At 36.0% G+C, this 13170-nt stretch overlaps 1 protein-coding gene across 1 annotated transcript; it reads right to left on the reverse strand.

Annotated features, from left to right (window-relative positions):
* Positions 1-182: 182 nt before the first annotated feature.
* Positions 183-12729, reverse strand: LOC104460731 (kinesin-like protein KIF20B; the record flags this gene model as incomplete). The annotated part of the gene is made up of 9 exons (XM_010076697.1): positions 183-386; positions 4057-4218; positions 4820-4996; positions 6038-6193; positions 7533-7705; positions 8339-8396; positions 8871-8993; positions 10001-10139; positions 11517-12729. Coding segments are annotated over 9 exons (2405 nt in total), but the record flags the coding sequence as incomplete, so codon positions are not given.
* Between the last annotated feature and the right edge of the window lie 441 nt (positions 12730-13170).

Consider the following 13170-nt stretch of genomic DNA (forward strand, 5'->3'; position numbering starts at 1 on the left):
GCCAGTTCACAATCCATCTCACTACCCCACCACTTGCAGTGGGGAAGAGGTTTAAATATACCCTAGATATATCCTTAGGATCTCAGTGAGAATCAGAAGATAAAGATAGGAATTTAACAAATGATCACAGTAATACATTGAAAAACTGCACAACATATTTTGTCAGTTGGTCTAGGTCATACCTCATCCATCTCTTCACACTTCCTTTTCTTTCTTGGCCTGAGCTTTTTAACTGTAACTGGTAAGGTGCTGCCCTGGTGCTTCACCTCCATCTTATTGGGTTGCAGAGGTGTGAACTGGATTTCCATCTCTGGTTTTGGGAAACAACTAGTTTTTCCATTTTCTGTGGACACTTCAGAAGAGTCAAGGACAATTTCTGAATGGTCCTGCAAACATATGGAAATTTTAAGAAAACAAGTTTCAAAATAACTGTGAGTTAAAAAACTATACTACATATCACTCCACAGCAGATTGCAAAGTAAGCATTTCATTTCCCAGCTGTTAGGTTTCAGAACACTTACAACAGAAGTGAAGAAATCTACTTCAAGTACAGCAGAGTTTAACTCTTACTTTCTAAAACTTTTTTGTTAAATTTTAAAAAGTTAACATTTCTGCATTACGATAACAGAACCCACTTTTCCTTGCTGAACTCAGCCTGATACATTGTTTCCAAGTCATTTTCCTCAAGGGCAGTAACAGCTATGCAAAGTTTTCACAGCTAACAGTAGTAGAATTGACATGATCTTTTCATCTTAATTCTACTGCTTCTTAAGAACAGGGCAGTAATAGAAGCTTTTGAGAGAAGAGTATAATCTTTCTGTAGCTTATCTTTAGGGAGCTTTCTCTTTCTCTTCTGCACTAGAGAAGTTAATTGTGTAAGTAACAAGGCCCAACTGGCAAGCTACAAGCTAAGTCAACGTATGAGAGACTTCTACGTCACTGTTATCTGGAGGAAAAGCAGGCATTCATGCAGCACTACTGCCTGCAAGCTGAAGACCTTGTCTTGTACCTGCTTACAGCCAAATCGCAAGAACTGCACAGTGAGGGTGGGATGGAGGGGTCAGTTTGCACAACTCTTCTTCCCCAGCAGCACTCACTGTCCACCATCCAGACACCCTGTTTTTCTTGGCAAAACGAGCAAAAAAGTCAGAGCTGTGGTCTCCCTGGCTCCTGAATCTCTGTGGCAGTAGTTCAGCTGTTGGCTAGCATACAAAAATGAATTCAGCAGCGGTTTGAATGAAACATGGATGACAATAACAGGTTGCTGGAGTTGTTGGTGGTAAGAAATGGCAGCTGGCTGTTACTCCCAAATTGCCTAGCTACTGTTGCTTCTTAGGCTGGCTCACCCTGAAGTATACCTTCCTCCTCTTAAAAGGAAAAAGACCAGAGTTCATGGAAAGCCCAAAGGTAGTCAGTCACCTTCTTCAACCGGGTCTGCTGGTATTCTGAGTGGGAATACAAGCACTGTTGCATTGCCAAGAACGGAGCTGGCTAATAGAAACATTTTTCTTTACAACTGCTACTTCATGAAAGAGTTACCAATCAAAAAGTTACATAATAATGGGTAGTGTCATTAGCTAACAAAGCTACACACAGGAATCCTGCAGTGGAAGAAAAGGAAATCCCATTTGCCCTGCTATTGCTCATCCATTTAAAAGGGTTTATTTTTTTTTTTCAAGTGACTTATCTAATCATCAGTCACTTCATAAGCATCGGTGAGAGATAAGTTTTCAAGAGCACACAGTTGAAGTCAGATATGATTATTCACATGACTATGTTATACAGCTTTTATTTTTACCAAAAGCCACTAAATCAAGTGACCTGGTCACCAAGGGACTTGCAGAATGAAACTTTAGAATTCTTTAAGCAACAGGACACACTTTCTTCCCTATTCTGCATTTAGCAAAATCCGTACACCTGAATTAAATTTGAAAATTTAAGGTTTTATACCAATCTCACTTAATGAAACGGCACTGCTAGGACATCGAGATAATGAATAATTTTCTTTAATTTCATCATATCTTAGTGGAATACTTTGTCCAACTATAGGATTAGTCTTGCTTGGTTTTCCATAAACTGTAAATATTTAAAATGGGTAAAGACTATGCTAGACTATAAATACAGATAAATATGAAATATATTAATATTTATAAATACATAAATTTAAAATATTTTTATTTTTCTGAAGTTACAATATAAAAGCTCAAGTGCAAATGGCTAATGAACACCTGGGCTGAAAGAGAACAAAAGTTTAAGTCAGTAACTTCTATTCACAATACGATCACAAGATGTGGCCTGCTAGGTCTCAGCAACAGTCCATCTAGTTCAATATTTGCCTCCAAGAGGGGCAAAAGGAGATGCTATTCCGGTACAACATGTATGATCCTGGACACCTTGTCATCTGTTCACTCCATACTCTCCCAGCACTCTCAGCTGTTGTTTTAGAAGTGTCAGAGTACACCTCTGCCTAATCCACACAGTATCTAATTACAAATACATTTATGGATTTCTACTGCAAATTTTAATAATAGCTGCTGACAGTACCTGTTTTCACCACCTCTAGAAGATCACTAGCTGCTTCATATAGGATTATGTTATTTTAACTGTTTAAAAATTATCTCCTATTAGTTTCAGCAAGTGCTGCCCAGTTCTTACTGGACTTCAGGAAAGACAGTTCTGCCTTCTGTTTACCCACTGCAACCATGATCTTGTTAAGTCCCAGCCCCATAACCCTCTGGTGGCCTTAATCTCCTAATCAGTGCGCCAGCTTCTTAGCCTCTCCTCTCAAGGCAGGAGACACATACCACCTTAATCACTTTAGTTTTTCTTTATCTCCACTATGTCTTTCCTGGGAATTATCTGACTTCACCCCAGAACTTTACCCCATTTACTTCAACACCACCATAACAGTTTCTCACATGATAGCCCTGCATTCTGCCTTACACTAGCTACTATGAAGAAAGCTAACTCTGTCCCAGCCAAAACCAGGACATCCTGTTAGCAGTCTCTCCTTACTGATATTGTATTAACTTGTATACAAGTATTGTTGCTACTGGCTTGAGGTAAATACTTCAGCACCAACAGTTCACAACAATTCTTCTCTATAACTAATTTTATAGCAAAAGTAACTACTTTTATGGTGCTCTCTTAGCTGCTATTAGAGCTGTATAAAGCAGTAACCCTTCTGAGAGCTATTCTGTCCTCCTTCATAGGTCACAAGAATCATCTATATGTCACTAGCTGAACTGATGAAGTGGCAATAAACTAGCTAGACAGTCTTATTTGGCAGTTGACAGGAAAGAGATGAAGACATACATTTTGGCATTCAGTCCAGTTTTGCAACAAGAGGAGAATCACATCATCTAGCAGCCAGGGGAGGGACTGCTAGGAAATAAATGTTCAGCCCTGTTCATTATTAACTAGCAATGGACCCACATAGCATTAATTCAGTTAAGCAGAACATTAAATACTGTTTATGTAGCACACAAGGGTTCAGTCAGAATCAGGAGTTTCATTACAGTCGCAAGCCTTTTAATTTTTGTTCAGGAAATATGCAAAGTTGATATTTTCTTTGCATAAACTTCAAATATTGTTTTGGTTTGGTTTTAAATGGGATGCAAGATACCATTTTGTTCTTGTGAAACCCCATATGGGCTAGCAGCTCTAATTACAGAACAACCACTACTACCAGACTATAGGTGATATCAGGAAGTTGTTTGAGCCGAAATCCTCTTAACACTGGCATAACCAAACAGAGATGACATTACAAATATTATGTCTTCAAATCACTAGAACCTGGATTAGTTACCTAGTTTTTTCCCCTCAGGTACACAAGTTCTATAATATATAGAAAGGTGGTATTCTAACAACAAAAGTACTTATTTTTCTGAGAGTGAGCGTGAAAGTGGGAGAGAGAATGAAGAAGTATGAAGACCTACAAAAAGCAACTTTTGGGAGATTTCCAATGTTGCTGAAATATATACTGAGAAAACAATAGACAGAAGTTGTTAACAACATATCCTTAGTACATACTTTCTAGAAATATAACAAACATACCTCCTTGTTTATAGACTGTTCTGTCTTATCTTCTCCTTCAGGTAAAGGTACTTCTGCCAAAGACTGAAGACTTGCATGGTTAATGCGTTGTTTCAATTCCTTTATAAAGTCATCTTTCTCAGCCAGCTGTTTTCTTAGTTCTTCTACATCAGTTTCTTTATCCTAATAAACATAGCAAAAATTGCGAAAACTGTACAATTGGCAAGAGAAATTAACATATAAATGAGAGTCATTAGAATTATTTGGTAGCATCAGTTTTAGAATTGCACGCTAAAACAGTCAGCTATTCAACAAAAAGCCACTGATTTAATGTACGAGTGGCCACTACTTAAAGCCAAGTCATATACCAGCCTGGCGAGATGCAATGCAAAATTTTTTATTTAGCTCTACATAAGTGGAGTTAAGAAGTTCATCTCGTATTTCTCTCATTAAATCCTTGGTGCTGTGAAAAAGGCAGCAAATGTAATAATTGTCTCAGATTTCCCATCCAACCTTGCCATGAAAGGATCAAATAGACTTGTTTAGTTGAACTACAAATATTTTGAAACTTCAATTACTGTTACAAATTCAGTTTCAAAAAAAAACAAAGCTTTTTTAAAATTAGCTGCAAATGGTTTCAATATGACAGTGTTTAAGAACAAAAATAGAGCCAAAACGCAAAAAACAAGTATAGCATTTTCCAGAATTAATGGAGAACAACAACAAAAAAGTAATCACACAGGAACAAGAAAGAGAGATTGAGAGAGAGGGAGAAAGAGAAGACCTTTCCCAAATCCTTAAGTGCAGCCTGTTTCAGTTCTGCTATTTCTTTATCTTTTTGTATGCTGCTAGAAGCCAAAGTCTTGAGCTGTACTTCCAAAGCTTCTACTAATTTATCTCTTTCTTCACGCCACTTTTGAAGGTTGCTGTCCTTTTCTACCAGCTGTGCAGCAAGTCTTTCCTAAATGGGGAAAAAAAAGGTTAGACCTGAACACTACTTCTGCACACTATCTGAACTGTTCTGATAGTACTCACTATGCAAAACCAAACTATTTTATGGCCTTAGTAAACTTGAGAGTCTATGTAGATCTTTAAAAAGTTCACATAGAACTAATTTCACTACAAATACACAAAAGCAATCCATGCTTCAATTAGAAAAATCTGTGTCTATTTTTATACACTTTCTGATAAGAATGTTTGGTGAGGACCATCACACCATTTCTCGCTTTGTGATTTTACTACTAACAAGACTCAGGCAAGCAAAGTCACAGACAAAGTAAAAGTAGCCCTAAGACCCTAACATCCTCCTGTACTAACTGGACATCCAGAAAGTCGTTGCTAATTACTTCTAGATGCAAATATAGTTTTCAAGTGTACAGATGTATATAACAATTTCATATATTTAAGAAATTACAACCTTGATGCAGTCCAGTCAACAGGCATGGTATCCACCTTGTTATTAACTATCAGTCACTCTCCTTTTAAAGCAATATGGAAGCAAAACCACTAGCATTTTGACTAAGTATTTTTACTCTGTATCTGGGAAGAAGCTTTTTTTGTCAAATTCTGCTTGTTTTTTTCTCATCATTCTAAAGCCTCATAGGATTTTTTTTTAGAAAAGCTAAGCAACAAATCATGTTTTTCAAATGATATTTTCTTAGCTTCGAAAAGTAGCAATTTATTTAAGTGTAAGTTACTTATTGGTGTTTTACACAGAAGATGAAGTTTGAAGAATTCTTAGTGAGGTTGTGGTGGTGATAGGATAAAAAGTAACAGACGTGTTAACTTCCATAAGGTACTAAGTTTTTTTCATTTTGTGACCATCCTATTCTTCCCTTTCCATTTTGAGAAAATCTCGTCTAGGCTTTGCCATGTGATAAGGTGAAGGGACTTTGATAAAGGCCAGCTACCCACAATCGCCCACACTTAACACTTGACAGGAGATTTGCTCTGTACTACATACTTACACTAGAGGACTCCACTGAGACCTCCAGTCACTTACAATTTCTGATTGTTGCTCTACATGACGTTCCCTGTCCTCTGCCAATTTTCTCATTTCTCTGTTGTGATGGCTTTCAGCTTCTTTTACTTGACTTATGAGTCTCATTTTTTCCTCCAGCCACTTCTTTCTATCAGTTTGATACTTTGCCTCATTTGCCTGTTTTAATGAAACCAGAAATAAAATCATAGGTAGAGATCAAGCAAAAAAAAAAAGCTTCTTAAAATCCAGATTACCATTAAATGGATTAATTTTGAAAAGATAACAGAAATACTAGCACAGTTTTTTACTCCAGCATATTCCCAAGGGCAAGTAATACATTCTCATTTGTTCCTCTCTGTGGAAAAAAATTAGCAATTTTCAGCACTTCCATTCCATGAAGACATGCCAGTCTGAATTAGAATTTCTTTCCTCTAACAAATGTTCTGGATAAATCACAAACACTATAAAATTTACACCAAAAGTAATGGCAAAGAGACCCTTTTAACTTACAAATTCCCAATCTTTTATGTTGCCTTATAGGGCATGTTAGAAAACTTGTTTCTGCTTCAAGACTGAAAGGCAAAGAATGCTGTAAAATTTGAATGGAAGGCAGAGAGAGTGCATACCTAAGAACATCACTTAAATCCACAGCAACATTACCTCCTTTTCTATCACAACCAAACCTCTTGTCAGACATTCTCCCACATAAGATAGAAGGCACCTGAAAAGCTGCTTTCTAATCCAAGAATTAGAGGTAAATACTCAGCCTAACAGGAAGGGCTTACAGGTCACAGAGCAAGCACAAAATCTTGAAAGAATTTAATTCAGTTGCCTAAGCAACTGACAGGAAAGAGGTTCAGAATGGATATCCAGAGTTGGATTGATTAAGACAACTGTAAAAAGGGGCCCAGCCCATGGTGATATAACGCAGTGAAGGGTGCACTCAATGACGGGGCATCAGTGATGCTGTATATTACAAAGACACTGCATCCAGACTTCGCTGTACTGGCGCACTGCAACTTTCAGACGTTTCCTTTACCATTGTAACAACTTGCCATATCATGCCCTAGCTCTTGGAGACAGTGACACAAAAATATTTAGATTCCTAAATGAAAGTTATGGCTTTAAAACAGTATGAATTACATCACCATATTTTACCTTCAGTTCTTTTTGCAGTTTTATTAGTTCTTCATTTTCATTTATGTTTTCCTCTTCATTTTTGCTCCTCTTTTCCTGCCAGTCACTATCGCTCTGGTTATTCAGCTCTCTATATTTCTGCTTCCATGCTTCCAGTTCTAGTCAGCACACAAAATGAGGTTACATAATGTATAGTTTAAAATACATATTTGACCACATTCAGATCCTTCTACTAAAGTTACTTGGATTTATCAGCTGTGACCACAAAGGGACAACAGAAGCCTTCAACTGTTAAAAGTTTGCTTTGTAGTACATAAAATTAACGCCAGCATAACAGTCAACAAATAAAACCAGAGATTATGAACAGCTATCACAATACATCCAAAACAATTTTGCCTCCCTGCTCCATTTCCATTAAGAGATTACCCAAAACTAATCTGTTGATCTCTTCTAATTTAGCTTCAAGCACTTGGTCTTGTTCAGTCTGAGTCTTCTCTTGTTCTTCTAGTGTCATCCGCATATCTTCAATTATTTTTTCCTTTGCACACAGATCTGAAAATTTGAAATTAAAATTACAGATGAGCCCCCTCCTAGGTTCCACCATTTTGTCCCGAAGTGTCTTCATTACAAGTTGTTTCCCCATTCCCCAAAATCAAAATATCTATTAAGAAAGAAATAGAGCATCTCTACTGAACTACCAAAATCCAAAATTCTTAAGTGATTCTCATCAACTTGATTTATGTGAGCATTTCAGTGTTAACATCAGTCAGGTTATGGCTTGTATTATATGAGAAACTAACCATTGTTCAAATGTTAAATGTTTATCAAACATGCAGAAACTGTTATTGTGCTAGTTCATGTTTCAATGTTTGATTTTGTTAAAACAGCCAGCTAAATGGCAAATAAGTACCAACATTTAATAAGTTAACACTTATACAGCAAATCCACACGTTCTCTGAGGCTTGTGTTTCTTATTCTGAGACTGTTTCTTTGCTTTCAAACATACCTGCTAATAATGATTCAGTAAAAATTTCTTCCTGACCGTAACAGTTTAGTATCCAGGTTGAGTTCCTCAGTATTTAAAAATATAACTATACAAGACTCTCCAAATTTGTTAACAAGATGACATCTCACTATGTTGCCATTCTATGCTAAAAGAATGGAACAATAATGGCTTTTTCTGACCTTTACGTGCTTCCTCATACTGTTTGGAGATTTCTTCCAGCTTGTCATTATTAAACTGCTCCTAAATATCACATTGAAAGCAAACTAATGAAAGAGGGTTGAAAGAAACAAATTTACGCATGCTAGAAATGAGTAGCTTTTAATTCTGAGCTTTAACAAGTAATGAATAAAGTATTTAAGACACACAGTCCAGAATAAATAAGTTTTTCATATAGTGTAAAGGAGCATTCAAGCTGATTTAAAAAAAAATGTTTAGAGGAAGATATTACTACTAACATATCTAAGTCTCACTAATCGGGATCCGGGTATCTGCAGGTATTAAGTATTTACTAGCAACATTATTCTACTTAAAACAATTTGACAATCTCCTGTAGTGAGTTCTTCAAACATCTTTCACTCATCCATTAAAACTAATTTCAGCTGGCTACTCTTGTCTTTACGCCAATTTCTGTAAGTTTTCTCCTCTTGCTTGGAAAACTTGCCTCAATGGACTAGTTAAAAAATTAAGTAAAATTTTAAAAAAACAAAATACCTTTTTAAGTTGCAGGATTGTGCACTGTTGGATCTCTAATTCTTCACCCAACTTGTTTTTAATTTTGTGAAGTTCATTAACTTTGTTCCTCAGATATTTCTCCTGAGATTTCATTACACACACCTGTAACAATGTACAAGGACAGCAAGCAAAGTTAGCATTTAGCTATAAGCCTTTTACAATCTCTGTACATTGTCTAAATAACCAACCTTAAGAGACGAATTTTTTGCAAGCATCTTAGCTACATTTCAGGGGCTGGAAGTGCACTATACCATACATCCTTCCTACGGAAGGATTATCACCATAGAATAGAGTATTACATTTGGCAGGGAAAAAAACCAAACAGGAAACAACCTAATCAAACTACAAATGCAGTTGGTTTTTTTTTTTTTTTTTAAAAAAAAGAAAAAAAGGGATGTTTTCTGACATGTGATACAATCCACTCTTTGCTATTTCTCAAACAGAGGATTATACACTGAATGTTGAGTAGGAAAAGGTCCTCAAATATTAGGCTGCTGGGAAAAACATTAATACCTTAAGGCTTAACTTTCAAGCCCATACTCTTGAAATAGTCTTCTGGATTTCAAATTCCTGTGATGTCCCATGAGGTTCTAAGAAGTCCTATTGCTTGATAACTAAACATTAACAATATTTTGTTCATTTTTTTTTTCATTTCTTCTCCCCAACTTTAATAGAAAACATAGCTCAGATTTTAAAAAGTCTCTAGAAGTTAGTGCTTTCTTTTTCAGATGGATCCAGCTTTTCCTCACAGAGATCAGCATTTTGCACAAGTCTGAAGTCTGAGGCTTTGAGGCTACTAAAGATTCTAAAGTCTTTCTCCATAACCAGATTAGCCACAGTTTTCACAAACCTTTTCTCAGTATATTAATAAAATTTACTTTCCCCCTTCAATATCTGTGCTAATCTGTGTTTTGACATCTGGTCTTTAGTTTACAGCTTCAACGGCAAATGTAACTTAAGTTTCACTGTTACTTTAAATGTATCACTCAAAATAGCTTTGTTATGAATCACTTTTAACATTCATAGCTTAAGATTTGTGAAAACAGATTTTGATAACAGAACCCCAAGCATAAACTTGCAGAAGAAATGTTTGGCATATGGTTACCAACCTCTTTTTCCACTTGCTGAAATTGTTTCTTGGCATCAGAAAGTTTCTCTTTCAAAACTGAATGTTCTTCCTCTTTCCTCTGCAAATCTTTTTTCAAACTCTTTACAATGGCAGAGGTCTCAGAAAGATGTTTACGTAGCCTTATGTTAGAAATTAAGAGACATGAATAAAACGAGTGTTACTCATCTCAAAGAAACAGCTTTTAAACATGAACTTGGGCTTTTTGGCTGCTGGTTTAATTCATTAATAGAATCTCAGATCTATCAGATCAATGACAAGCTTTATAATCTTACTTTTGGATTTCAGCCTCTTATCCTGAAGCAACAAACTGCTCAGATTCACTTCTGAACACTGGCATTTTTTTTTAATTATTTTTTTTTTAAGCAAAACTATTTTTATCATTAGGCGTCCTTACAAAGTAACAAAAGGGAAAAGGTTAATACCAAGTAAATTTAAACCAAATATCTACATCCCAGACCTTGTAAGGATCAACATAAACAAAAATCAAAAGAAAATAGGAAAAACAATAACACTGCAACAAATACTGCTGTTACAATTGCTACAAAGTAATTAAAAAGTTTGATGGGTTTATTTTTAAATGGTCATATTTATTTTAAAAAATTTACACTACGACATCTTGGATTTTTAACTAATAGAAGGGTTTTTTAGATTCTGTAGTTGCCAATACAAAACAAAGCCTCACAAAAGGAAAACCTTTCAAAGCTTTACAAGCACAGGGTTGGGGTTTCCCAGACCTTCATGCTAAATTGTACTTCAGAGTATATGCAGGTACCCACAGATATTGCACTATGTAATGCTAGTCAGGAGAAGGGCTACATGGCATCTTAAAGCTATTTTTACATGACTGCAGTTTCCTTATCATATAACAAATATAATCTCTCAGATACATTTAATCTCTTATTTCTTAAAGATTAAGAAGTAGAGGGGACTGGGGGAAGTTCTACCCTCCTACACTCATTATTCCTTTAAATTCTTATAAGAGACTTTGTTCACTTAGAACAGCTATTACCAAAACCAGCTATTTACTGTTTACTTCCTAGGCTTTTACTTCCTAGGCTTTTTTTTTTTTTTCTCCTCTTTCTTCTTTTCCTTTGTAGCATTCAGTCCTTTCCAAAGAAAATGTTGCCTGCTTTTATACAAGTTCCAGGTTATAACATTAAAATATGTTATTTCCTCCAGAAAGGGTACACACGATAAAACTTTCAGAAATCCCCAGATAATTTCCTTGCACTCTCCTCTTTCCCCCTACAATAGTTCCACAAGATTTAGATCTATATTTTTGAAAGAATAGAGAAACATGAGGGGAAAACATAGCCAGCAGAATGCGCAAATATAAAATTGAAGTAGTGTATTAAAACTTCTTAAAGAAGCAGTTTGGTTAATAAAGTTGATAAACATGCAAATGTATTATGTAAAAATAAACTGATGTTCCCAGAAGGTAGTTTTAACTCAAGTCTGTTCTCAAAAGGCTGCGAGTTATCTTGTTTTTTACTTACAATTCTATAGATTTTCTTTGCTCATCCTCATTTTTCTCCTTTTCCTGAAGAGAGTTTTTCATATCCTCCAGGCTGTTCATCAACTGCACCACTTCCTCCTTCAGATTTGCTTCTTGATCATTTAATTCTTTCAGTTTTCTGTCTGAATTAGCGCATTTCTCTTGCAGAGCTGCCATATTACTTTCTAGATTTAAAACAATAGATTCTTTTTCTTTAACTGCTTCTTCTAACTTTGTTATGCTGTCATCTTTAGCTCTAAAATGCTCCAAGAGGCCTTCAAGCTCTCTTATTTTTTGCTGGTAGGTGGTAACTTCCTCCTCAAATTGTGCAATTACTCTGTGATCTTCTGCAGCCCGTTTTTCAAAATCCTGGGTTTTCTTCTGGATTTGCTCTTGTAACTGATTCATAAGGTCTTTGTCCTTTATGGACTGATGATCTTGATTCGCACTCTCATTTAATTTCATTTTTAGTTGACTGTTATAATTCTCAGCATCATCAAGTCTCTTCTTTAAGTTTTCAACTTGTTGACGTAGTTCTTGAATCTGCTGGCTTTTTTGTGAAGAAGCCTTAATAGTATTTTTGCATTCTTCCCAAATACTTTCAATACTGCAGTGAAAGGAGCTCTCCTGTCTCAGATATGCTGTAGAAGCAGTTTGGGACTGCACGCATACAGGACTCATATGAGCGCTCTCTGGTTCATCTTTTTGAGAGTCTAAGGAATCCTCTACATTAACTAAATCAATATCCATAGCATAAGACTCTAAGTGACATTTATACAACTCATCTACTTTGGACTGCATTGCTTTAATTTGTGACACTTTATCAATTATATTTTGTTTGGCACCTTCTACTTCATTATTTAGCTGAATATTTTTTTCTTCTTGTTCCCTGTTTATAGTTTTCTGTTTGTTCAATTCAGAAACAATCTCCTGATAGTCAGCTCGACATTGACGAAGTTCTTCGCTTAAGTGTGAAGCCCTTTCTTCAGAAGCAGACAGCTTGAGATTCAAGTTTGTTATCTGCCCACTTAACTCTTCTTTTTCGGTTTTTTCTCTTCTGCATTGCTCTTCAAGTGCAGCTAGTTGACCCTCCAAGGTTTCAGTTCTTTCCTTCAGTGATACTATTTCTGCGTAGTTCTCAGAAATATTTGTTCTCACATATTCAGTTTTCTTTTGCTCTAGAGAATCATCTTCCCAAATCTCCTTCGTATCTCCTACAAAAAACCCCAAACATACAGCTCAGGTTGATTAAAGTCAATAGTACAAGTCACTAGTAATACCAAATGGCAATTACTGTATGGGAAATGCTGCACTCTCATATCATATGGCATTTTGTAGTCTTGAAGTAGTTAAAGCCCTCTGAATGGTTTAACATGCCATAGGCGCCTCTTAGTCTTCTAGACATAGTTTGCAGCAAGAGGTGTTCAGGAGCCTTACGGAACACTTTGCTATGGCTCTATTCCAGCCTTCTACTCTGCACTACTAGTACAAAAATCTAGCTAATTTTAATAATATGTAGTAGTACCTATGAGCTAGATAACATTCACAGTTATATCTAGTTTCCACCTTCTCTGGTTCAACAATCCCTTTAATACAGCCAGCAATCACCCATTCTACATTTAGAAGAGCAATCACAGAATCACAGAATGTTAGAG

The sequence above is a fragment of the Pterocles gutturalis genome, unplaced genomic scaffold (assembly GCF_000699245.1).
Source record: "Pterocles gutturalis isolate BGI_N339 unplaced genomic scaffold, ASM69924v1 scaffold51283, whole genome shotgun sequence".
In the NCBI taxonomy this organism is placed as follows: domain Eukaryota; kingdom Metazoa; phylum Chordata; class Aves; order Pterocliformes; family Pteroclidae; genus Pterocles; species Pterocles gutturalis.